The sequence below is a fragment of the Neolamprologus brichardi genome, chromosome 1 (genome assembly GCF_056152115.1).
Source record: "Neolamprologus brichardi isolate AB-2024 chromosome 1, ASM5615211v1, whole genome shotgun sequence".
In the NCBI taxonomy this organism is placed as follows: Eukaryota; Metazoa; Chordata; class Actinopteri; order Cichliformes; family Cichlidae; genus Neolamprologus; species Neolamprologus brichardi.
In genome coordinates, this window is record NC_142104.1 from 29,543,052 (window position 1) to 29,570,000 (window position 26,949).

The window sequence follows — 26,949 nt, forward strand, 5'->3', positions numbered from 1 at the left end:
GAACTCGGACCAGTTTGATGGAAATGCAGCTTTGCCCAGCGACGCTCACAGGGATTATGATGTTGGCAGCACAAGATAAAAGTTATGAGCCTTTAGTCAGAACTTTCACACCGCTCCAATTATTTCTTTATTTCTGAAACGTGTTTTGCTTCCATTGAACGCTAAGACGACCTGTTATGCATGTCTTTGTCCCAGTTGGGTTTTTTTGTGGTTTTTTTGCCTGGGTTACCCAGATTATTATGCAGATCTAAAGTAACCTTCCTCGTTAAGCCTTAATGCCAGTAATTCATTACCTCTGGCACGAAGACTAATGACACTATTAATCAGCTATGAATAGAGCTCGGCAATAGCAGTGGGAGGCTGACACCTTCTTACTGTAACAATCCCAGGCACACATGTACAAGAGAGATTGTCAGAAGGACACCGAAAACTGCCCAGCATGTCAATTACCTATGACGGACACGGTGTATGAAGATGGAAGCCGCTCGTAATGATTTTATTTCCTCGTCCTTGTCTGATCTGTGAGGTGGTCTTGATTCTGTTTGGGCTTCAAAGTGAGATAACCTCGAAGTCCACGCTGGGCAAGAGTACTGATGGACAAATTCGCTCGCTAAAAGAATTATGGCGTTGAGCAGAGTGCAAAGGTTTGGTGTACTACTGGCCAAATGTAAATTCTCCTACGGTATTTTGAGCTCAGCCACAGTTTAGTTTAAAAGGAACCTGTTTCTTGAATTAGATTTCTAATAACAGCATATTAAATTTGCTGTTGTGATCTTAGGAGATCAGGAGATCTCCTAAGATCTCCTGTGTCATCTTAGGAGACAATCTTAGACCTATTAAAAGCCTGTTTTTCTCTTTTTCTGCAGACATCCACAACCAGCCAACAACTAGTTAAGGTTAATAAAGTTGAGTTTTAAAAAAAGGAAAAGAAATAAAATAAGGTCCAGATATGCCTTTCTTAGAGCTCAACTCATATTCTCTGACTTATTCTTCTGGCTCAACAGGGTTCAAAGCAAAACTGACTAATGTGAAGCAAATGTTGCTGTCCGACTTTGTGCTTTTGAAGTTCTTTCAAACAGTTATCATTTGAGGGAAAGGAGAAGGCCTTTAAAGGCATATTTCATTGCTATATAACCATATGTGTGTTGGAATAATAGTAATATTTCATATTTAATATGTGAGCTGGAGCACAGCGTGAGGTTATCAAGCAGGGCCCTTCTGGTTACTATGAAAGAGTAGCATATCTTTTGCCTTCCAAGCTTCCTCTGGCTTTTAATCCTTCTTTCCTGAAGATATGGCAAAATTAGTATGCACACTAAAATCTCTAAATTGTTAATTCCATTGTATTCATCTCAATAAATTAATTCTACAGACTGAAGGGACTCATAGATTATTGCCTGCAGGACTTTTTTTTTATACAACCTGAATCTGGAAGCGGAATTACTAATTTCCTGTGGATGTTGTCTTTATCTCGTCTTCCAGCTGAATTGTATCTTGTTGATAGAATATACTGAGGTTAAAACTTTTTGAAATATGTCAATGAGTCGTTCCATTCACAGTATTTGCCGGGAGTTCCTACTTGCGCTGTGTTTCTTCTACTGCGTTCAGATTTTTGGAATTCAGGAAGCGCTTCCCTATTAAGAAACTGAGCCTTTGGTGATTCGGTGAACCTGGTTCGAGTTAGGTGGCGGTAATTCTGATGCTTGTGCGTGTGCGAGACGCTTTATTAATGGGGATAATTATTCAGCATCTGGTAATTTACACTGCAGTCAGAAAGTATTAGGATGATAATGTGTTTTTCATTGTTGCTGGCACTACTCCAGCAAACAGGATTTGAAATGAAACAGTGGCGTTGAGGCTGAAGTGCTGACTCCCAGCTTTAAGCTTGTTTGAGGCTGTCATTACCTTTACTTGGTGAAGATTGAGAGACGGCTGGGTTGTTTTGTGGGGGGGTTTTCTTCACCACTTTTAGAACAAGAACCCTAATCGCAGGGAAAAGGCAGCCAGTGTTTTTCTAAATGGTGTAAAATAGTTTTGGCTGGCCACTAGAGCTCAAACAATACTGGATTTTTGTAGGGTAAGGCAAGGCCTCATCACTGAGCTGACCTAAATCCATCTTTCCAGATGAGAATGAATTAAAAAAAAAAAAAAAAAAGCGGCCCTCCACATATCCTACACAAGGTGTCATGCTGATGTCTGTGACTTTAACGAGAGTTTGGATTTCATAGACAGATATCCAAATTTGGGCAACAGTACCTTTTTTTATTTTTTATTGAGTGTAGATGTAAACAAGCTAAAATTGAGCCTGACAATCTGTTTATTTCCCATCCAAAGTACTGGAGCATGCTACAAATTCAACAGCAGTTCTTCAGAGCAATACTCGGTATACACAGAGCCCATAAATACGGAGTTTAAGTTAAAGTTTCTTGAGTGTTTATATACAGAAAGTGTATACAGACAATGTCATTTTTCTTTGGGGGTGGGTCAGAATCTTCTATATCAGATGTCGGCTTTTATATAATCACAGAAGTCGGTGAACTCTTTGATACGTAAACAAATTCTGAAAGCCAAATTAGCGGTTAGTCCACATGCTGTGACAGATAAATATGCCAGCAGCCGCTTTCCATTCCATCGCAATTTCTCCGGTAATAACACACCGTTTGAGCGCAGCACTTGCCATGCGCCTTTTCTATATTTTCAGCCTTGCCCCTCCAGTCCGTTTCCCCCCGACCTGCAAACAAATGGAAATGTCATACGGACTAACATTCTTTCCGTATGGTTTTGTTTCGCCTGCTCGCCAGGCAAATGGAAAGCAGATCTCACGAGGTCCGACCGCAGATTGTTCCTCCGAAAAGGAGGAGGAGGAAATAAGAAAAACACACACACGCACTCGAAATGAAATCACAAACATTTCTGTGGCTTGGCTGTGGAATGCGACGACAGAAGTGCTTCAGCAGCATCGTTAGTTATGAGAAGCTAAAGTGAGAGGTGGTTTTACTGTAAAATAAAAGTCTGACGATTTTCCTGTGTAACAGGCCACAAGATGACTTTGTCCCTGTCACGACAAAGTGTCTCTCCTTGCAGAAATGCAGTCCAATCATTCATTTTAATGCCAATGATTGGCAGGAAAGCCACTGATGGTGAACGTTAAGTGTGTGACGCTATGTTCTGCTCCCACTGCCCTTGCATTAGACAGGTGTGTGTAGATCTGCATGTGTAGTCCCTCCCTCTTTGTCAGCTTTGTGAGTGTAGTAGAAGTGTTGTATTGTGGTTCCTTGTCACACCAAGAGTCTTTTTTTTTTTTGTTACGTTGTTGTTATTTTGTTTTTTCTTTTTTTTGTTTCCTCCCTTTCTTTCGTTCCACTGTCATTTCCATTTCAACTCCTCTCCTCAACCTGCTCCTTTTGGGCACCTCTGCACAATATTTCTCCCTCCCGACCCCGACATGCTACGGCTGTCTCCCTCCCGGTCTCCCTTACTCTCATCCCACCATCCCTCCCTCCCTACCCCTCCCAACCCAAAGTCGTAGCCCTGCCCTCTTTCCCTCCCCCTTCACTGACTCCTAACACTACTGACCATGTAACACCAGGCTCCAGAGGTGTAGGCAGTCCAGCAGGGCCTACCCCCTCGGCCCCCCGAGACGTCGTGGCTTCGTTGGTGTCCACTCGCTTCATCAAGCTGACTTGGCGTCAACCAGCCGAGCCGCATGGGGACGAGTTGACCTACTCCCTTTTCTACAGCCAGGAGGGCACGAGCAGGTAGAACGCACACTTTCCTGGAGGGGGTACTAATACACGCACACGACTGCTGGCATCAGCACATTGCTCAAGTACACACATCTCCATGCAGGAGGCTCAGATCACTGAAATATCTGATTCAAGAAGTTCAGTCACTTAAAACAAAACCTCCTTCTTAAACAAATATAAACCAAAAAAAACTCCAAAAACAAATGTTCAAATACCATACTCGCTTTCCCCCCCAAATAGTTCTGTGGTAAATTTCTCCCAGCTTCACAGGCTGAGGATTTACTGACTGAGAATAAAATTTAAGAAGCTGAGAGGATTTTCAGCGGTGTTTTACACTTAGAACCAGGGACGCAAAAGCAAACCTTTAATATACAGAATCTGCAAATACGTGGAGTGTACCGATAAATCAGCGATATTGTAAACTAGGTCTCCCGGTCCTGCTGTCAACAGGTGAGCTGGTTAGTTTATAGACCAGTGCCAGCATTAATTTAACAATCATGCCAGTTTCTGCTCTAGTTTCTTTCTCTCCTCTGCTCTCTGTTTTTGTGTGTGGAGCAGTGATACAGACGTGTGCATATGGAGCAGAGTAAAGGAGTTGCATAAAGATAAAGTTAGTGCAATGAAGGCTTCCGAATGTTAATCCATCAAGATGTTTTGTTTTATTTTAAAGCTGCTGTCCAACATGCTCCCGTTACTGCGGATTTTATATTTTCCATTCCCACTTAAAATAAATAAATAAACAAACAAAAGAATGCTGTGGCAGTGTGGAAAGGCCACTGGGACTCCTTCCACATAGCAAGAGAGCATGTGATGAAGAGGGACGTGCAGCGGGAGAGTAGCTGTGGGTAAGTGGCATCTCAGCCACTCTAAGGTACAAAAAGGATTATTTTTATGGATAACGCATTTGAATTGAAAGTTTTTCAGAATGGAGGGTTTGGGGTTTTTTGGGAAGTTAATGGATGCCAACTAATGGATTAAAAAAATAATGAGGCTTACTAATAATGACACTTATTCTTAAGAATAAGAAGTCCTATATTAATCAACTTCATTATCAAAGCCAATGTTCCAAGAAATACAGGGAAAAAAATTTAAAGTCTCGGCCAAAAGATAATATACATATAAAATCTTATTGAGCCTTTTACACATTGATTTAAAAGAAAGACACTGATGTGACCTCCCTGTGTTGGATCAGGTGGATCGCAAGATCCTGAATGCCAAGATTACAACTAAAGAAATTACTAAATCTATTGTGTATTAAAAAATGTTAAAATTGTGAAAATGGTAAGAGTCCAGGCCCAGATGGGTTAGGGAATGAATTTTACAAACAGCTCAAGATCAAACTTGCTCCATATCTATTTAAACTGTACAACCATGCATACAATGTGGGCACCTAACCACCAACATTGAATGAAGCAGTTATTACTGTACTCCCAAAAAAAAAGTAGTCTTGGAGGAAGTGGGATCATATAGACCTATCTCTTTATTAAATTCGGATCAAAAAAATCCTGGCTAAAATACTAGCGAATAGACTCAGTATGGTAATAGATAAACTGGTACATTCAGATCAAACAGGCTTTGTACCAGATAGGAGCTCCGTTAACAATCTAAGACGTCTATTTAATATAATTTACTCCTCTAAGGCGCAACAGGATCTACTTGTACTTAGCTTAGATGTCGAAAAGGCATTTGATCATGTTGAGTGGCCCTATCTCTTTGCTGTCTTAGAGAAATTTCAATTGGGACAAGATTTTATTTCCTGGATAAAATTACTCTATAAGAATCCCACAGCCAGAATCCTTACAAACCAAACATTATCCACTCAGTTTAAGCTCAGCAGAGGGACACGACAGGGATGTGTTCTTAGTCCATTACTGTTCGCTCTTGCTCTGGAACCCCTGGCACGGACAACTCGCACTCACGCTGATATACATAGTTATGACACAGCATATACCTCTAATACTATATTGCTCTATGCTGATGACATTTTACTATGCATAACAAAACCCCAAACTTCCATCCCAGCAACTCTCTTCGTTATTGACAAATTTGGCACCTTTGGCAGTTCCGGGATCAACTGGGGAAAAAGTAAGTATTGCCCATCAAATCTGAAAGTAGTGAGTGGCTTGCATCTCTACCATTTAAAATAACTTATGAGAAAATTACATATCTGGGCATCTCAATAACAAGAAAATATACAAGAATATATAAAATATACAACAACAAAATATACAACAAGAAAAATGCCATTCAGTTTTGGAGGACACTCCCTATCTCATTGATAGGAAGAGTGAACTCAATAAGGATTTCTTCAAAAAGTTGGATGCCATTATTATGCACATGTGTTTGGCACCAAGATATTAGGCGCTCTAAATGCCACTTCACTTTGTTTCTTGCAAACCAGCATTAAACAAAACCTTCTGGGTAATTTAAGGTCAGAATGATTAACTGTTCCGTGTACTGTTACTGAACTGTAACCTGTCTGCGTGCGACCCACCCCCACCCCCCCTATCAGGGAGCGAGTCGTGAATACCAGTCGTCCAGGGGAGATGCAGGTCACCATCCAGAACCTCATGCCAGACACCAAATATCGCTTCAGGGTTGTGGCCCACAATAGCAACGGCCAGGGCGAGAGCTCTGCAGCACTCAAAGTGGCCACCCAAGCTGAAGGTAACACTCTTGCTCACTTACTCCACACACACACACACACACACACACGTTTATATGTGCTTGGTAAACAGGACACATAAACACAAAGCCACACTCTAGCCAGTTTGTCGGAAGCGTGCTCACACTGCTCACACTGCTCACACTGATACAAACAGGATACACTCAAAGGAAGCACACGAGGCAAATAAACATTCGCACAAACAAATATTCACTCATATGCAGTATACGCTCAATTCAAACAGAGACATCCCATATTCCCCGCACACATGGGCACACACAGAGAAGGCTTTTTAGTGCTGTTCGTTAAGGCAGACCACCCAAGAGCAGACCAGAGAAGCACTGCATTTTCTTCTTTTAAGCCACTTCTTGTTTACTTTTGTTTACATTTACTTGAATCCTCCGTGTGTTTGGCTCAAAACATGCCTACTTGAGTGAGGAATGCTGGAAATTAGTATTCCAGATTCCAAAACTCTCCTCTTTCAGTCTACTGAGAAACTTATTAGGATGTTTTGAATAGAGGACACATAAGCACAACTGTAGGAAGGAGTAGCAAAGTGGTTCCCTTCCTCTCCTCTCTCTCTTTGTGTTTGAGTGTGTAAACCTCTCTGTGGCTGCTGCTCCAAAATCCCTTGAAAGTGCTGTGAAGGGGATTTCCCAGCACACTGTCAGACTGTGGACAACCCTCTCCTCTCGACCAAGCTACAGCTCAGTCACTGTCGCTTTGTAGGTCAGCTGCTGTTTCTCTACTTGTGTCCTTGGTTGGAGGGCGGACGAATCAACACACAAAAGCACACACGCTACATCTTAATGCCCGGCAGCAGGAGCACAGCCACCCAGGGGGATAGCAGTGAGGGCGGGCTGTAGCTGTGCCGTATATCTCTGTCGCGTGTGTGCGCCTTTAATGTAAGAACATGCTACGAACTGGAGCTTAAACTGTTGACCTGCATCCGAGTGCCAAGCATGTGCAAACCACACTCCCTCTGTATCACTTCCCTTTAGAAACGGGCTTTACACACCTGCACACACACACACACAGTCTCTCACCCTTCTAACATCTGTGCACGCTAACAAATGGGAGCTTCTTTCTTCTGGCAGGAACACCTGCAGCTAATGCCTACAAGATGTATCCAGAGCAGACATATAACATGTCTGACAGCTGGTACTTTAACCTCAGAGTCACTATTTGATTTTAAATCCGATGGGCCACAGTACAGACACAACAAGTAACGTCCATGTACATATATGTAGACACAGTGTAGTCACAGATTATTAGAACGGTGATACACATTTTGTTACGATAGCTGCGTCTTTGAGCACGCTGCATATTACATGAAATATTTAGTTTGAGGTTCCTGTCTGCTTTCATTGACGTTTGCACCAGATCACCAGTGCAGTTCTGTTTCTCCATAGCCTCCTGCACCACTGAGTTATGTAGCAGATCAGCTCCCGCTGCAAAAATAACTCGGCGCTAATTGTAAAAGTGGACTACATCCCATATTCATCTAGTATACCAGCATATTATGAAGCCAGGATACAGACACATATAAATATACATTCTGTTTCTGCTTAATTTACTAATTAAGTGCAATACAATGGTAAATGGACTGGTTCTTATATAGCGCTTTTCTACTCATCTGAGCACTCAAAGCACTTTACACAACTTGTGCATTCACCCATTCACACCCATTCGCACAAGCACATTGATCTAAGTGCTTTCTAAGGTAACATTCACACACACATTCATACTCCGATGGATGCATCGGAGAGCAATTTGGGGTTAGTATCTTGCCCAAGGATATTTGGCATGCAGACTAGGGGAAGCCAGGAATCGAACCACCAACCTTCCGACCAGTAGATGACCTGCTCTACCACCTGAGCTACAGCCACCCCATGATAAACAGGGTACCACATTCAAAGCTAGCAGGATCCCAGCGGTGATGGGATATTAGATGCATACTGATGTTTTTGTTGAAACTTCCGCTTTTGTTCTGAGAATAGGAAGAAAATCAGCGCGCTGGCAGCCCAGTCCAGAGGGGGACAATTTGGCTTCAGTGTTAGCGCTGGGAAATGTGACTGTGAGGTAGCCAAGAATATGTGTTAGGTGGTAAGAACTAGGAATTGCTAAATTAGTTTCTTTCTCCCAGATGAGACACAATAAAAATGAAGAACGGTTCAAGATAAGAGAACAAAATGGTCACACTTGCTGCTTTTCTAATTTCTGTCCACGTGTGATATTTCGTCACCAGTCCAAGTACCCGGCCCGGCTCCTAACCTGCAGGGGGTGTCCAACACGCCGACCTCCGTTTCTCTCAGCTGGGACAAACCCCTCACTGGCAATGGAGAGATCCTCTCGTACAAGTTGTACTACACGGACAAGAGCGTCGGCAAAGAGCAGGTAGGGCGTGAACCACACTCCAGGGACAAACTCACGCTGCTCAAGCGCCTATCGAAGACTGATTTTATTTTGAATTCAAAGGTTTGCAGGTAGCGAAGAGATAAACAGGTGTCCAAAACCTTTTGCCTTAAATTGCAGCTCATCTTTTAAAATGAAGCTACAAAGTGCTTCACAATAGATTTTAAAAACCAATGAATTAAAAACACATTAATCGGAGAAATAAGTCGAAAATTAAAGTAAAATTGAAGATTTGCATAATTGTTTTTTTTTTTTATTATTTAATTCTAAACAAGATTGTCCTGAAACATATGTCACAGCACTTGCTTTGCTACGTCGTCTTTGTGTTTTGCTTTTCTTTTATCGGTGATAAATTGCTTAAATCTCCTGAAATAAGCACAGACTTCAAACAGATGCAGTGTGTGCTCACTGCTCACAGTTTACCCTGTGAGCGAGGCATAGTGTGTGAAGCTGATGCCTGATTTCGCAGGGCCCATTAGATAAAATGCGTACGACTGATTGGTTTCTCATACAAATTGTGATGAGGTAAGAATCCCTAATCATTTGCCAAGACCCTTTGTGCTGATTTTTGGCGGCGTTCTTAATGATTCATCGTCTCACCGAAACAGCAGGGCATTGTGCTAAAAGAAAGCAGATATGATTCACTTGGTGCTTCTCTGCAGGACTAACTCTGTCACAAGAGTGGAATCGAGCTGCTTAGATATTGAGTCAACCCCAGCAGTAACAGTGTGCAAGCCAGTGAGGCATTAAAAAGCCTTTAATATGATAATGGATGAAACGTCAGCCGGTGCACTGAGTAATGATGCCTCAGCTCCCTGGAGGAGAGAGCCAGAGATGAGGTGAAAAAGGGGGAGAGATGAAGAAGTGGTAGTAGAGGTGAAGGAAGCGGACTGAAGGGAGATGAAGTTAGGGAGAGAGACACAGTGCTGAACGGATATTAAATATTGAAAGGGCAGAGGGAAGTCGGGGACAACATATGGTGCGAATTCAAGGGTGACGTGGCCAGAGGTAATCAGCTGACCCAAGTTCAGAGGTCAAGGAATGGGCCGCTCTGGAAGCGAGATTAGAGTTTCCTCCAAGTGCCTATTTTTTCTCCAAATGTCACAACCAAAGAGCTGCATGCAAATAGGCTTGAAGTAATTGGGCATGTGTCAGCGTGCCCAATTTGTAAAGCAAAGCAAGTCAAAATCACAGAAGGCACAAATTGCGTCTCTGCGGAAGACGACATTTTCACACCGAATTACAAACAGAAATGTTAGCGTGATGAAACAATGAAGGCTGGCGTCACATTGTGAAGCTACTGGAACGGTCCTAAATGTCTGCGTTTATCAGAGTGCTGTTGGCTGTGAAATACTATAAAAACGCTACACTGGAGTGCTATCAGTGTTTTTGTCTTTTTCTGCAGGTAATCATAAACGTTTCCTTTTCGTACAAGCTTCACGTATTCGGTTTTTGTTTTTCCCGTTGTTCGTAAATATCGAGATGTCGGTGAGCAGCCGTGAAAGTAGAGGCGTGTTTGCTTTTTGAGCAAGTTCCTCTCCTTCCCTCCTTTTCTCATTCAGGATATTGACGTAGACGGCCAGTCGTACAGCATGGCGGGGCTGAAGAAGAACACAGAGTACAGTTTCCGTGTGGTGGCCAACAACAGGCACGGTCCTGGCGTCTCCACTGAGGACGTTGTCGTTCGCACCCTGTCTGACGGTTAGTGGACTGATGAAGTGTAAATGTACCAACACTAATTTGACTTCTCTTTTATTGTAACAATACTGAGATGGTAACTGGAAATGTTCCTATATAGTGCTTTTCTGCTCTTCTTGAGCACACAAAGCTCTTGCTTAACATGTCTCACTTAACAGTTTTGGGGTTTTTTTAAGTGCTTTTCTGCCTTAAATTCACACACATTCACACTCAAACTCTTTGGGAACAACTCAAGGTTCAGTACATTGCCCGAGGATATTTGGCATGCAGACTGGAGCAGCCAGTAATCAAACATCACTGCTCTACCTCCTGAGCTACAGACACCACAAAAGCATTTAAAAAGTTGGGGTATAAAGAGTATTGAAACTATAAAATACATCTGGTGAGGTAAATGTGTCATCACACACCGTTTCCTTGCTGTATTAAAGGAGCTAATGTGGATTTAGTAAAGGAGGACAAAGGAGGGTTGATGTGAAACAGGATGCTAACAATAAGGTGACTTGAAGGCAGAAAAGGGAGCGGATGAAAGAAGGAAGACAACCCCGGCTTCTCAGCAGTCCAAAACTTGAGGTTCTCAGTTAATGGGGCTCTCTTTACAACGTTGTTCTGTCCAGTTAATTAATAACTTGATTGTTTGAGCTCTGCCAAAATGTAGATTTCTATGTTTTCTTTAGTTTTACACTAACAAATTGTCGGTGTTTTCATTTTTCCACAGTACCGAGTGCCCCGCCTCAAAACCTGACCATCGAGGTCCAGAACTCAAAGGTGAGGTTTATTTGTCTCGACAGAAGGGCGCGTCGACGGACCTTTTAACTTGTTTAGGTTTCTCTGTTGCCTTGTTGAGGACTTAAGCTACAGGTACACCTAAACTGCCTGCAGACTGTTTGTTTTACAGCAATTGTGTTTATGTGTTTGCTTGAGCAAATCCGCCTTCACCCGCCCGCTCGTTCGCTCACTCGCGCACACAAACAGTTGAACAGATACATAGCCCGCAGGCCAGTGCACCGTTGTTGCTGTGTTATTAGCTGCGTCAGATCCTTGTAGCCCCAGCTGGTTAAGAGGGCGTGTGAACCCTCATCGATCTTCTCGTCGGCAGGAGACTCGCCTGTCAGAAGGTTTTATCCTCAGTATCACTCCATCTGTACAGAAACTGGCACGGGAGCCTACAGCTCAAATCTGATAGGATACAGGAAGATGCGGACTAACTAAAACTGATACTCAGGTAGAATTTATAGGTCGAATGAAGTTAGACATCTACTTGAAACCTGACATAACGCAACTCATAATGAATGTAAGTTGGAAAAGTTAACTTTTCAACCAATATCGGTTCATTAAGTGCAAACGGTTAGAAGTGTGATGACTTACAAGTTTCCAATTCACCCTCGGTAACAGAGATCTCACTTTCTCACTCACCTTTTTTTTTTGTTAGCAGGCTTATAGGCAACGTGATAAAAAGATTTACTTGTTTAAAAGTGAGATCTCATTTTATCTGGATTCAATTTTCTCTTTGGAGCAGAGATAACTGGATCAATTTCTTTTTTTCCCCCACAGCTCAGCCAACAAGTCCTGGCATCCTCTCAGTCTTTTTAAGTTTGATTGTTAAATCCTGTTTATTTCAGCCGAAACATGCCGCAGTTCTCGCGTGAAGCGCTTTATTTGATAAGGCTGCTGAGGTGGCTGCTGGCTGCACAACACGCCCCTGATTAAAACAGGAAACGGGCCTCGGCTGCCCAGCATCTCAGCCATTTGATCTTCAAACAGAGAGCTGTAGGCCTGTTTATTGTACTTTCCCACCCGAGTGAGGGATTAATTTTTACAAAAGATGTTTCTCACTCGTGACATGTGAGACAGCAATTGCAAAAAGGAAAAAAAAGAAGAGATAGGGAAAACCTCGGGGTGTGTGCACTCACTACAAAAACGGCAACCAGCACTTTTGGCCCTTTGCTGGTCGATGCTTAGCACAAGTGAGGGAAAACACTGACAGACAATCCTATCACACACTCCCAGCCTGAGTTAGAGCTAGCCACCCATGCTGAGGGATCCTCTGCTGAGATTTGTAGAGAAAATGCTCTCATGCTAATTTTAAGAGTAAAATGAAGCAGGCTCAGTCTGTGGAAGGGACATGAATAGTTTTCTGAGAGGATAGTGTGCGTGAGGCCAGCTGTCCCTCCTCACTTTGGCCCAGACCAAGCGGTTTAAAGCTGCGAAACAAACATCTGACAGATTTTTTTTTTTTCCCTTTAAGTGTCATTTAGTAATTCATCTCATTTTCTCTTTTTGTTGTCGTCGTCTTTCACTTTGAGCGTAAACAAGCCATTAAAAGAATAATTACAGTGCAATTATTTAGATACAAACCATTTATGCAATTAGTTCAGTACACCCAACCAAACGCAAGTGGAAAGGAGCTAATTAACATTCATTTCATGTGTGGTCTCCTCTTTGGGTCCTGTCAAGCAGAAAGGTGCATCTTTCACCTACAAGACAACCTGATCATCGTGTTTTCTGATCTTACTTCTCTGGGTTTTTTGTTGTTGTTGTATTTTTTTGCTTTTGGCATCTGCCTCTTCACCTTCCCCTGTGAGTTTACAAAAGTCAATTAAACTGTTTTTTGTGATTAGCGCCAGGAAGGTAGAAACGCAACAGACATGACGAGCCGGGGCCGATAGTGTAATAAGAAAAATGGAAATAATTGAACACACTTCACACAAATTTAATTTGTGCAATTCCCTCGACTCTGCTGGGGAGGAGCGCACGCGTGCCCTGTGCGTGTACTCGGGCTTTTGTGCATCAGTGTGACAGTGGGGAAGCGTTAATTAACTCTTCTCCCACGCTGAGCCACCCCCCACCTATCTCTTTAAACACACATGGGCACACAAAAACTCAGCGGCGCACATCCCAAAAGAGTGCAGCGTGGGCCCGCCAGCAGAGCGTCTTGCCTTCATCTCTCTGCCTCGGTGTCTCTGCAGGCTTAACCTGACCACACACCTCGCTTATCATCGCAACTTTTATTATTCGTAATAATAATAATAATAATAATGGATTGCATTTCATATAGCGCTTTTCGGGGCCCTCAAAGCGCTGTACAATTCCACTATTCATTCACTCTCACATTCACACACTGGTGGAGGCAAACTACAGTTGTAGCCACAGCTGCCCTGGGGCAGACTGACAGAAGTGAGGCTGCCATATCGCGCCATCGGCCCCTCTGGCCATCACCAGTAGGCGGTAGGTGAAGTGTCTTGCCCAAGGACACAACGACCGAGACTGTCCGAGCCGGGGCTCGAACCGGCAACCTTCCGGTTACAAGACGAACCGGGAACTCTTTGAGCCACGATCGCCCCAAATAGTCATAGTCATCTCTTCCTAATGCATCTGTTTGCGCTGCGTCTCTCGCGCTCACGGGGTGTTTGCTCGATGTGGGTCTCCCTCTTGTTTGGACTGCGGTGACACTGTTAACACAAAGGTCCACGCCAAGGTGCGTGGGAAGGTGCGATGCCGCCTGCTAAACTGTGAGGTCACCTTTACAGCATTCTGTTTCATTTACACTTTTCCCCGTCTCAGAGCATCATGCTTCGGTGGCAGCCTCCGCCCCTGAGTGGCCAGAACGGGAAGATCACCGGCTACAAGATACGATACCGGAAAGGATCCCGCAGGAGCGAATCTGAAACCACTGAAGGCACCCAGCTTTACAAGCTAATGGATGGTAATGAATAAAAAAAATTGTGACTAATGACTTTTTGAATAAATCCGTCCTCTTCCGTCAGACCAGTGGAAGTGCTTATGAATGTATTGCATTTATTACCATGTGTACAGGAAGAGTTTAGCTATAAACTTTACCTCCAGTTACATTCAGTGGGTGTTCAGGTGTGGGAAGAGAGCCACCATAGTTCACATCTGCTAGTAAAATGTTTCTTGTATGTGCTTGGCCTTTTAACCCAGTTTGAAAACAAAGTCTCCAAACCACCCTGGATACGCAGGTTCAGAACTGGGTTTGAAAGACAGATCATTTAAAGCTATACACGCCCTGCAGTCATCCCATCACCAGATAAAAAGTGCAAAGATGGAGAGGAGACATGAACAGTTTTCTTAACAGGCAGTGCTGTGAGCAAAAGACTTTGCTGTACAGTTATGGACACATGCATCACTGTGCATGTCTGCAGGGTGTTTTTAGAGCTGTACACAAAAACAATGACATCACTGTGATGGTTTTGTGCCCTCGTCTAAAAGCCCAAAAGTGATGCAGATGCATAAATTTACACATCGAATCAGATTTTAAAATGATGGATCCACAAAGAACTCCCCTTTTTGACGTTTTCACTGAGCCCTAAGCTCAAACTTTTATGCTATCAGACTCCATGTCATCTCTATATTTTAGTATCTTTATCTGCTGCGTCTTGGAAAGTGTGAGCTGTATCTGATGGGGTGCAGGATTTTTTTTATTTTTTATTTTATAAATCTCTTATCTTGAGCCTGAAGATGCGTATCGGATGATTCATGGGATTAGTCAGACTAACTGCGGGTCTGTTTATTTACTCAACATCCACACATCAGTTTCTAAACCCATTGCAATTGAGTTACATGTCCTATTGTACCCTAACATTACCCACCGCTATCAGCAAAATATGCACAATATCACCAGAGAGGCACGGCAGCGGTGATTAATATTAGATGTCGTCTCAGCAACTTTCAAGTGGCCCGGCTTCACGCTGTGTGCTGCATCAAAGAGAATATACACTTAAAAGTTGATTTTTTGTAGAACATTCTGTGGGGGGGGACACAGGGGTGTTTGTTGGTTCAGAAGCGTTTAGAAGAAGATGTTGTAGCCTCGGAGGCACGGATGGTTAGGCAGTCTTCAGAAGCTACCCCCAAGGGCGGCCCAGAATAGTGGGTACAGAGCGAAGAGAGTACAGGATTAGCATGTAGCGTGCAAATGGGACAATACGGCGATGATGAAAAATTTTGCAGCAAATTAATACAGCAACACATCATTTGTCAGCAGGCGTTCCCCTCTTCTCTGAATACCAAAGCTGGCACCCAGCGGTGTTGCAGCTCACTCTAAGGGAGATATAGCTTTAAAATATGAATTAATCCAGACTACCATTTTTTTTAAACTTCTGCTCTTGTTTTGTGCTACTTTTTTTTTTTTTTTTTTTATCAGACACTCTCTTTTAAACTTGTTTTAAAGGCTAGTGTTGTGTTTTTCTTTAAATCCCATCGAATCGTACTCATCTGATGTGAAAATAAAATGTAATCAACTTTAATATAGATTTGGCGAGTTATGGATTTTCTCCTTAAGCCGTGGAGAGACGTATCAGGTATCTGCTTTAAAATATTTGTGTTTTCAAAATATCGAAATCAGAGCGCACCAGTAGTAAAACCAGGACTGAGAGAAGTTTTAATGGAGGAGTTGACTTGGGGGGTCATTTTGGCCAAAGCTGTATTTAAATACTCCAGCTTTGAATCTCAGGCTGATGTGTTGGTGTTGCCCGTCCAGGTCTCGAGCATGGAACAGAGTACTCCTTCCGAGTGTCAGCCATGACGGTAAATGGCACGGGACCGGCCACCGAGTGGATGACGGCAGAGACGTTTGAGAGCGACTTGGATGGTAACGTCAGCTGTTTTACTAAACCGGAAGCTGTCACTTGGTTTTGAGCAATTATTTATTTTAGCATTTATTTTTCCTCCTCATCGGAAGTTTTTCCTGCTTCTCCCCCATCAGAGTCCCGTGTTCCGGACCAGCCTAGCTCGCTGCACGTCCGGCCGCTGGTCAACAGCATCGTGGTGAGCTGGACGCCGCCGGAGAACCAGGACATTATGGTGCGCGGTTACGCCATTGGCTACGGCATCGGCAGTCCACACGCGCAGACCATCAAGGTGGACTACAAGCAGCGCTACTTCACTATCGAGAACCTCGGTAAGAACAGTCGCTCCCTTTTTGTTCTTCACATGTGTTTCTTTCAGCTTTTTGTATAGATGTGTGCACATTCTTGTCCCCAAAATACTTACACATAAGGATCAAATACTAATGATCCACGTGTCAAATCATTATCGGACAAAATGTTAATGTGATCTATTTGATGTGATACTTTATACGCTAAGTTTAATTAATGGTTTGTGTATTATAAGCAAACACACAGGCAGACGCACAAACACTGAATTAATTCATCTGTACCCCACAGTGAGTGTTTAGAGAATTAATAAGATCCTCTCCACCACACGCCTGAGCTGCTAATTATACAGATTGGCCTAATGGGCACACAATAATTAAAGGTCATGATATTTGAATAAAATATTTGGTGGTTTTAGCACTCGCTGTCATCAAACCAGTTTTACCTCATTAAAATGTTCTGCTTCTTCTTTTGCATGAGGGCCATTTCTCCGCATGTGATCAATGCAGCCTTTGGGAAACTCACACAAACTGTATTTGACTCTAAAACCTACATGATGAAATTAAAGTTAATTCCTTTTAAACCTCAGGAAGCTCTGCTTTGATAGAACCACCGTTCAAGAAACATTTGATTTTTTATGTTCTTCTAAGTATATAATGCGCATCACACTCTATCATCACACTCTACTGCCACAGCTGATCACTGTCTAAATGCTGTAGTAAGGGGGCCTAGAAGATGGATAGAAAAAAGAGACACAGGGAGGAATTTTTCAACCATTTCTTCATATTTTTCTTCCAATGAGGCTTTCTGAAGGCCTTTCACAGTTTTTATTTGGACATCAATTTATTTTCAGTCATTTTTAGTCCAATCCCTTGAACCTGACCGTTTTCAGAGTTCGTCTGTTAAGCCACTTAACACTGACTTATGAATCATTCAAGCATACAAAAGACGCCTAACTAAAGGAATGGATCAGCGTTGTGTCTACACATAGCAGATGACTTGGTGAAGAACACATTTTACATTGTATCTTTAGGCACTTTGCTACTTAGCAGCCTGTCATAAAAACACAGAATTTGTTCCTATTTCTTTAGTAGAATCTGTGAAAAATGCCAAAGATAACACAGTTTGACATACTTGAAATGGTATTGTTGACCCAACAATGTGATTCCCAAAGGGCTATTAGCTGAATATTAGCTGGTGTGAAGTGTGTCCCTAAATCAGAAAACATTTGAAAAAAACTGGACTAGTTGGGTCAAAAGAAGCAGCAGGCTCAGAAATCCACCTATAGCAGCTGAATACGTCTGCGAAGGTTCTCAGTCATCCAGGTCATCGTAGTCTAAGGAGCTTGGACAGAAAAGCGTCTGGACTTTTCACCTCTCATCGAGGTGAAATGTCTTGAAGTCCAGACACTTTTCTTTCCAAGCTCGTTAGACTTCAGCAGATGAACTGCATCTGAATCATGTTTTAAGAGATCAAATCCGCCAAAGACCCACCAAACATACACCTGGCCTTTCAGCTGGTCCATCTGATAGAAGAAGAAAAATGTAAAGAGATGAGGGTTGGCTCAAGACTTTTACACAGTACTGTATATGTGCATAATTGATGTCTCTATTATAATGGCTGTAATAGGACTGACTGTATTCAAATACTCGCTCTGCTAATATTGCATTCTCAAGCTGAGCGTCTCAAGAGTTTTGGTTGATGAGATGGCTGCATCAATTTATTCCCCCCATCCTTCTCTTTCTCTCACAGACCCCAGCTCCCACTACGTGATCACACTAAAAGCCTTCAATAACGTGGGTGAAGGCATTCCCGTGTACGAGAGCGCCGTCACCAGAGCACAGTCAGGTAGGAACCAGACACATCCACGTGTCGAATGGCTTTTCTTATTTGAAGCGATAGTGGATTTCTTACACCTTGAAGCGCTCAGAGGCAACATTTGAAGTGGTCACATTTAGTCTCTTCATCTTGTTGTTCTTCAGATCACATGTAATGTGAGCGGTGCTCCTTGCACTGTGTGGCTGTAAAAAAAAAAAAAATTCTGAGTTGCACTTATTCGCTCTCTCTAATCCGCCGTCATTATCAGAAAAAATGTGTCTCGACTTCAAATTACCAGACAGATAATGGGTCATCGGGGAGTCTCACTGCTCTAATTAACTCTCTTCATCATGGCCCCCAGAATACTTGAGTCTCTTTTTAATCAAGTGAGCAAACCCCTTAATTTTTTTATCCCAGACTATCAGTCCTGATGTGAGAGTGATGATGGATATTTTAACCAGGATGAACGGCAGAAGAAGTAAAGAAGGAAAAAAACCTTCATCAAGCAAAAGAAGAATATTTTATGCAGCGACAAGTTTGTATGAAGTCTTTCATAACCGACTTCAAAAGAGCCTCATCACAAATGTTCATTATGCAATGTTAGCGTAATGGGATTTTGGCAGACATCAGCACTGACCTGAAAGATCCAGCATCAGTCGAACTCTGAGACGCAGTTTTCTCTGTGCTGCAGACTAAAAACAGCCGCAGAATATGGACAGTCCTGTTAGGCTGCCAGCCACACAATTAAAAGTAGGACTTAAGTCCCAATCCAGGGTGCTTGACAAATGATCTTAAAGCGTGAGGCACTGCCAGTTAGACTGCATGTTCGTGGAGTTCACACAGATTATGTGACAGTGTCAGAAGACAGCCAGCCCATGCACCCTGGGGTGTCCCAGAATGTGGGCTGCACCCGCCTCCTTTTCCCATCCAGCCTCCCACCTCCCCGCTCAGCCTTGATCACTCCAGTTTGTCTCTGCTGCAGCACTATTGCACCAACCAATTGAGGAGGGGTGGGATGCTGGATGACATGAATCACGTCAACATGCGTCGAGGGGGGGTGGCAGCCGGAGTGCGCGCACACACTCGCACGCTGTCATGCTGTACCCTTCTCTCTATGACGCTTCCTCACATCCTCTCACATACACACTCACATACAGAGCTGCGCACACGCAGACCCCCTGTGGTGGCTTTGGCAACCCTTCGTCAGATCCAAACGTTTCCTCTCAAAGCAGAACCAAAGCCCACCACCATCGTCTGCTGCTGAATCCTCGGGGGCGCGTTCCCTTCCTGCCAGTTTGTTCAAGTCGGGATTAAAAAGACAAGCTGACCTACATAGTACTTTTACTTTTGAAAAAAACTGAGGGAAACTTGGTGAACTTTGGTTGAGAAAGTGCTAGGCTGAATACTTTATAATACGACGCTTAACTGAAAAGCAGGAAATGAAATATTTCACCTCTATTTCAAATAGATTTTTTTTTCCACAAGGGCAAGTCAGCCTTTACTCCTTCACAATATTGAACGCTCTATTCTTCCAGCCTGGGTAAAGAAATGTAGCTTGCATGCCACTCCAAAACCTCAGTGCCTCTCCACAGCCGCATGAATGCTTGGCGCTTCATCACGCACACACAAACTCTGTGACTCAGTCTTGGGCGTATAATGAGGGCAGCTATGTACAGAGGCATCAAATGGAGCGAGGCAGAGAGTAGAGGGCCAACAAGTGGGCTGAGGAGGAGTGTCATCACGGGTGACGGACCAGAGCTTTTTCTCCAGTCACAGCTAAACCAAGGACAGAGCTGTGAGCAGTGAATTCACCGGCCACAAGGTCATCTTAAAGTGTTTATCGTTCAGCATGATGGCCAGCAGCTGCCTGTTGGAGCCTTAGTTTGAACCCCACTCAACATTTAAAAAGATATTAATATTACACTATGGAAGCTTTTACTTAATTACCTCTGGTTGGTTGAGTTCTGCTGAGAATTGTGCAAACTGGAGAGACAGTAGTATTATGATATTGTTAGTATTCAAGTATTTGTGTTTTTTTACTGAATTATCTATGCATTTCTCCAAAATGTACCACACATACACTCACCGGACACTCATTTGGTACATCACACTTGTAATGGTTAGACCCTCTTTCCCTTCAAAACTGCTCTAATTCTTGTTGACACGCATTTGGAAAGGTGCTGGAACGACCATAGTCCTGTATGCTGTTAAGATGATGGCATCACACAGTTGCCAATCTGCTGTTCCCCCACCTTTATGACAAATTCTGACCCATCCGTCTGAATGTCGCATCAGCTGCCGAGGCTCATAAACCTCATAACGTTTTTTCCAGTGTCCTACAGTCCAAATTTGGTGAGGCTGTGAGAACCATGGCCTCAGTTTACTGTTCTTAGTGGGAGAAGTGTGTGGTCCTCACCGCTGTAGCCCATCTGCTTCAATACGTTGTGTGTTCAGAAATGCTCTTCTACACACCCTGGTTGTAATCAGTGCTAGGAGTACTGTTACTGCTGCCTTTCTATCAGCTCAGGACAATCGGCTCACTCTCCTCTGATCTCTGTAAACTCAGCAGTTTCTGAAATACTCAGGACGAGCATCAGGTTTTTTTTGTTTTTTGTTTTTTTTTTGGGGGGGGCATGTGCCATGTGATTGACTGTTTAGATATTTGCATTAGCAAGCAGTTGAGCAGGTGTACCTATTGAAGTGGCTGGTGAGTGTATATCCTAGTGTAAAATGACCCATATTAAGTAAAGGCGCTAAACACAAAGCTGACTGTCTGAATCAAAGATGTTGGTCGCATATATTTTCAGTTGTATATTTTTTTAAAAGTATACACGTCATTATCTAGCATTGATTCAAAGAGGGACTGCAACTGGAAGTAAGGAGCAATCAACCTTGCCCTCTCGCAGCAAGCTTTCCACCTTTGAGCCGCACAACAAAAGCAGCAATATGACACAAGCCCTCAACCACAGGACCATTTGTTAGTGTCTCTCCCCTCTTCTGTGCCTCCAGGCTTCTTCCTTAAATCCTCAGTTTTCCTTCTTCAGTTTTCAAGAACATAATGCGCCTTCTCGGCAGCTCTCTGGAAAGATATTCCTGGGCACTCAGTGTCCCATCTGTTCATCCACTTTGCTTTAAAATGTTGTAAAAGCTCCATGATGTAAACATCTGTAAATGCATTTTGACTCTTTCTTTGAAATGACTGGGTTGACATTAATATGTAACTTTTGGCAGCGGGATTACGGGCGTCTTCTTTCACTCCGGTTTTCCATTTGCTGTAATCTTTTCTTAATGAATAGAGTATCTCTTCCTCTCTTTCCGTAGTGCTACAGTTGATAGAGCAGCACATACTGTACTGTACTGTAGCTTCTGTAGATTGGTCTTATTGTAGAGGTCAGTGTCTGTTTTTCTAATAGAATCTTCTCTCTCCTTCTTTTCACCCTTCCCAATCCCATCCCTGTTGCACTTAACCATCCACCTCCCCCTCCTCCCTCACCATCGTCCTGCATTTTTAACGCATTAACCTTATTTCTTCCTCTGCGTCCCTCCCCACGTCCTGTTTTGGCTCCACTGTCTGATCCACCACGCTTCACATTCCGTTTTAATTTGCCCATTTTAATTTTTTGTGCGCATGCATGTTGGGTTTTATGGCCTGATGTCCTGACCCTGTAGACCCCGATGTTGACCTGTACGACCTCTTACATGCTCCATACACCCCAGTACCAGACCCTCTCCCCATGATGCCGCCGGTGGGCGTTCAGGCGTCGGTGCTGAGCCACGACACCATCAAGGTGACCTGGGCCGACAACTCGCTGCCCAAGAGCCAAAAGGTTACAGATAACCGCTACTACACAGTGCGATGGAAGACCAACATCCCTGCCAACACTAAAGTGAAGGTAAGAGATTCTTCTTTCGCATGATTGCATTCAGTTGATCAGATTTACAATTCGACATCAGTTCTCTAACCAAAGCAGGTTTAGTTAGACTTTTATTGTTTTTGTTTCTTTTATCTTTGGAGCTCATTCAGCTGTTTCAGGTTCAGTTCAACGCTTTCAAATAAGTAACACAGTTAGCACGGAGAACAAGTCAAATCAGATCGCTGTGTCCAAACATTAGTGATGCAGCAATATAGTACAGTTTCAGTTTATTTCTGTGCATCCCTTCAGGGCCCACACTTTCCAGAGAGAAGTATTGATGCGCTGAAAATAAAAAGTAATGTCATATGAGGGCATATATAATTAAGTATTCCCACATTTGTACCAGTGTGATGATCTGTTTTCATTCAACCTTTGAAGGGCTATAAAGAGGAACTGATGCTCTGCACTTGTATGATCATCAGAACTCAGAACTTGCTCTTACATGATTGGTCGTCCTGCTCGTTAGTGTCTTACATAAAGTTAGCTTTTTTTTAAACAGCTGGATTCTGACTAGAAGTCTTTGTGTTATCAATGGCTGGAGTAAACAGTCCTTTAGCAGCTACTTTGTCAAGCAGAAGAGCAGCTGGTGCGTTTGTTTACAGTGCAGCGTCACACACTCCTGTTCCTTTCATAAAGAAGCCTGTCAGCAGTTGGCTTTCCCCCATCTTTCCACAAGCAGCTACAATCTGATTCCTTTCTGCGCTGGATGAAAATATAAAAAGTTGGTCAGTTACGTCCACATGAAGTCAGACGTGTGCAGCTCCATCGCTCCTTTCAGTTTTAAAAAAGCTGATTCATTGAGATATTAGTTTGAGTTAGCAATAGCTTAACTTAATGACTCAGAAGAGCGATCAGCAAAGAGCGAGGATGAAAGCAAACACTGGATCATATGATGCTGCATTTCCTGTAAAATTTAAATCAAGCAGGTGGTTAAGGCAGATCCCGAAACTAACAGACACTGGCACAGAATTGGATTAATCGATTTGAACAGCACCCTTTGTATGAGTTGAAGCAGTTCAAGGACTGGCAGGATTGCATACGTAAGTGGCCAAACAAATAGTCATGAACATGAGAAATGAAAATGAGGAAGTAACAATGTCGAGAGATGTATACAAAGATAGTGAGTGATTGTACTTGAACAGCTCAGCTAAACTAAACTTCATTTGAGGAATTTAAACAAGCAGATTTCCCTGTGTTAAAAAAAATTGTTTTGGTTTGTTACAAGATCCTAACAATAGTTCTTCATCAGTGAAGAACACCGCATGAGAATCTTACATTTATTTACTGGGATTAGTGTCCAACAGATGCAAATCAAGAGGCACTTTCTCTGAAGAGTTAAAATATTTGTAGTGACTGTGAGCCGAGCCTTGAACAGGCTGTTTGAGATTCCGATTCCAATTCCTGAGCTGCAGCTCAATTATGATGATTACTTATCTCCAAATAATAGAGCGCAGCGGATGTGCGTGTGTGCATGTGTGTGTGTGTGTGTGTGTGTGTGTGTGGTCCTTGTATCATGCATGTGTGCAAACCTGTGACCGAGCAGAGCTCAGATAAAGACCCGCGTTTACCGATAAATTATTCAACAAGGACGAGGCGAACTGAGAACTAGAAAAAGAGGGCGTAGATCTGACGGTGCATTCTCCATACCGCCACCTTGAAAGGTGTATGCACAAACGTACGCAGACTCAGTATCCAGGTCTCGTACCGGATGCTGGCACCCAATGTTTTTTGTTTAAGGCTTCCATTGAACTGCAAGGTTGAACTGCTGAAGGGTTTGTTGTCACTCAAAGTGAAATGGAGGGCGAATTTGAGAGATGCCGTGTTACAGCAGATTCATTAATACAATGTAAATCCACAACAGTACAGATATATGGAGTACTGCTCAGCTTGCTGCCATTAATGGATGCTTAAAACGGTTTGTGTCACTGAGGCTCATCCCCAAAATCTAATATATTATAATGTCTATTAGAGAAGCTCCGAAACTTTACAGTGCATCGTGTATGTAAACATAGATGTACTCAAGAGGTATACCAGCAGTAAAGCCTTCACCTTAATCCCTCCCTTAGTGCAAGTCCACAGACACGCTTGTACATTATTGAAGGGATGACTGCTCTCTAACAGGCTGCATGGTTCTAAAGAACAGGGTGTTTTCATTTCCTATCCTACTGCCCTCTGTTTGACAGCCCCCAATGGAGAGCTGCGCTTCTGCCATAGCACGCAACATTATAGACAGGACACTGGAGAACCTGACTCTGTGCTGCTACGACTACTTTTTTTCTCATGCTGGTTCATCCCAGTGGAGCTCGAGATAAATGTTGCATAACTTCAGATTCTAAATAGTTCACTAGCGCTTAATAACGTATACAGATGTTTTGTAAATGATGCACTCTCTTTGTGGCACTGTGCACTCAGTCCATTGCAAAAGTCTTGCAATAAAACCCCACTTCATGAAGGTTTTAATGTTCAAGATATTATTTGGTGGTTAAAAAGGTCATTTATTTTTAAATTGACAGGTTTTTTTTTTTTTGCTTTTGTTGTTTACCTACCATATTTACTCTCAATGATGTAAACAGGCCCTGTTTTGGCTGTAACTGTGAGGTTGAATTAATACCTCTTCAGAACAGCTGCAACAAAAAACCCAAGCATTATAAACACGGAAATTATTGCAGGACTGTTTCATCAGACCTTACTCATTTTAGCTAGGCGTACCTAATAAAGTGAAAACTGAGTCTATTTCGTATAAACATGATTGAAACCATCAAAAGATGGAAAGGATGTGGTTCCAAACACTGGCTAGTGCACGTGATGCCTCGTGAATGTGAATCCTTCACACCGGTAATTTATTTTAGAACTAAAACAGGTCTTACTGATCTGTGGAGCTGGTTTTATACTTGAAGGAGCATTTAAATGATTCTCAAACGCCGCCTTGCTTCAGCTTCTCAGTCGTGAATGTTTTTGTTCTCTCTGAGATTGAAACTTGACGTGTTTAGTGTTTGGATTGTTAGTCTGGAAAAGCAAGACATCTGCAGGTGTTATTCAGTTAGTAAAAATCGCACAGCTCTATTCTTTTCTCTGCCAGAAAACAGTTTCCAGGGTTGTTCGGCGGCTCTGCTGTCTCACAAACTGATTTCTTGTTTCCCGCTTTTGCTCGTTTTTCCCCAGATGGTCAACACCACCAACCTGAGCTACACGGTGCCAGATCTGAAGCCCAACACGCTGTACGAGTTCTCAGTCATGGTGACCAAAGGCCGCCGTGTCAGCACATGGAGCATGACAGCCCAGGGCACCACCTTTGAGACCAGTAGGAGCACTGCAGACACGCAGACACAAACATAAACACACACAACACATACATGAGTACAAAGACACGAACACGACACCTACGGTGTAACGAGCCCCCTGGCTGGCTCAGGAGTGACATTGTACTTCTTGCCGACCAAGGAAGGAGGAGGGGCAATGCCTGAAGATTATCAAGCAAGCTGTGACTCCACAGTGTAGTCCAGTAAAAACCAAAGACTGCCATTAACCAAAACAGTGAACAGTAACTAGATGAGAAATTGAGGAAAACTGCAGCAAAGTTGAGAATTAATTGCAGGTGATAATTTAAGGAGAGTAGGTAGCAACTAACCATTCTTCCAAAATGTAATAATATTAATAGAAATACAGTTTATATTAAACTCTGGACCAGGTGTCTCAGCCTGAAGAGCAGTAAAAAAATACATGGATACAGTCAGTCTCCCTTAGACTACTTTTGGCTGGTCTTTCATTCAGGAGGGGTAGCCTCCTTTGAAAAGCCATAAACTCCCTTTGTGTGTGTGAGTTTGTTTGTTTTTTTGGGTTTTTTTTAAAAAGCTGGCTGCATACCTAACAGGTAATCAACCAACAAGCAAACTCTCAGTACCTGTATGACTTTAGCTCTGTGGGTGAGCAGGCAACCATATGGCCAGTGGCCCAGGTTCGAATCCAATCTGGGGCCCTTTGCTGTGTCTCTTACCCCCCCTCTGCTTTCCTGTTTGTCTCCACTATCGCTATCAAATAAAGGCAAAATGCCAAAAAAAAAGATAATATTTTAAAAAACAATAACATGCTTTGAGATTACTAAAAGAAAAAACAATTTCTTTTAATCTCTTGCATAAATATTTTTGAGTTTTCTAAAGGAAAGGTGAACAGCGTTTTGATTTCAGCCCACCCGTGGGTTTGTCTCACAGCTGAGGAAATGGATGCTATTGTGTGCGTGTGCATCATCAACACACCCACACACAAGTATAGTATATAAAAACTGTTGCTTTTTAGTCCAGCGGGAATACTATCAGCATAAAACTTTCCACATTTTATTTATATCCTGAAATGAAAGTTAATAATAGGAACATGTGCATGTGTGTTATTTAACCTTCTCATCAGCTCGAACAATGTCTCGTCTCTATCCCTGTCACAGCTCCCAGCTCCGCCCCGAAGGATGTGACTGTGGTGAGCAAAGAGAACAAACCACGCACCATAATTGTCAACTGGCAGCCTCCCTCTGAAGCCAATGGAAAAATCACTGGTGAGCCCCAAAGCCTCTCTTGTCCTTCTCACAGTTTTCTCACTACTTATTATTTTGACAGTTTTGTAGCATCTCTGCACAGCAATGGACTCACATTTAGGTGAAGAATTGATGTGCAGATTGTGAATATGTCTGGGAACTGTCTGATCACCCAGCTGCAGACTGATATTTTTTCTGTAAAAGTAGATATCCTTCAGAAAAGTATGTAAATGCATCACTCGTCCTCTCCTGTTGGGGCTCTTAAGAATAAAAACAATATCAG

The 26,949-nt window shown here is 42.9% G+C and overlaps 1 protein-coding gene across 13 annotated transcripts in view; it reads left to right on the forward strand.

Annotated features, from left to right (window-relative positions):
• Nucleotides 1–26,949, forward strand: part of neo1a (neogenin 1a) — a 163,070-nt gene that overhangs the window by 126,197 nt on the left and 9,924 nt on the right. For 8 of the 13 annotated variants that reach the window (XM_087840664.1, XM_087840678.1, XM_087840694.1 and 5 more), the window contains exons 8-19: nucleotides 3,524–3,758; nucleotides 6,259–6,413; nucleotides 8,660–8,808; nucleotides 10,389–10,527; nucleotides 11,240–11,289; nucleotides 14,086–14,227; nucleotides 16,019–16,129; nucleotides 16,244–16,438; nucleotides 18,165–18,260; nucleotides 21,900–22,123; nucleotides 25,307–25,445; nucleotides 26,580–26,687. In XM_087840664.1, coding sequence (XP_087696790.1) covers nucleotides 3,524–3,758; nucleotides 6,259–6,413; nucleotides 8,660–8,808; nucleotides 10,389–10,527; nucleotides 11,240–11,289; nucleotides 14,086–14,227; nucleotides 16,019–16,129; nucleotides 16,244–16,438; nucleotides 18,165–18,260; nucleotides 21,900–22,123; nucleotides 25,307–25,445; nucleotides 26,580–26,687 — 1,743 coding nt within the window. The remainder of the gene's footprint in view (nucleotides 1–3,523; nucleotides 3,759–6,258; nucleotides 6,414–8,659; nucleotides 8,809–10,388; nucleotides 10,528–11,239; nucleotides 11,290–14,085; nucleotides 14,228–16,018; nucleotides 16,130–16,243; nucleotides 16,439–18,164; nucleotides 18,261–21,899; nucleotides 22,124–25,306; nucleotides 25,446–26,579; nucleotides 26,688–26,949) is intronic. The other 5 variants (XM_087840681.1, XM_087840701.1, XM_087840689.1 and 2 more) reach the window with 3 other exon arrangements.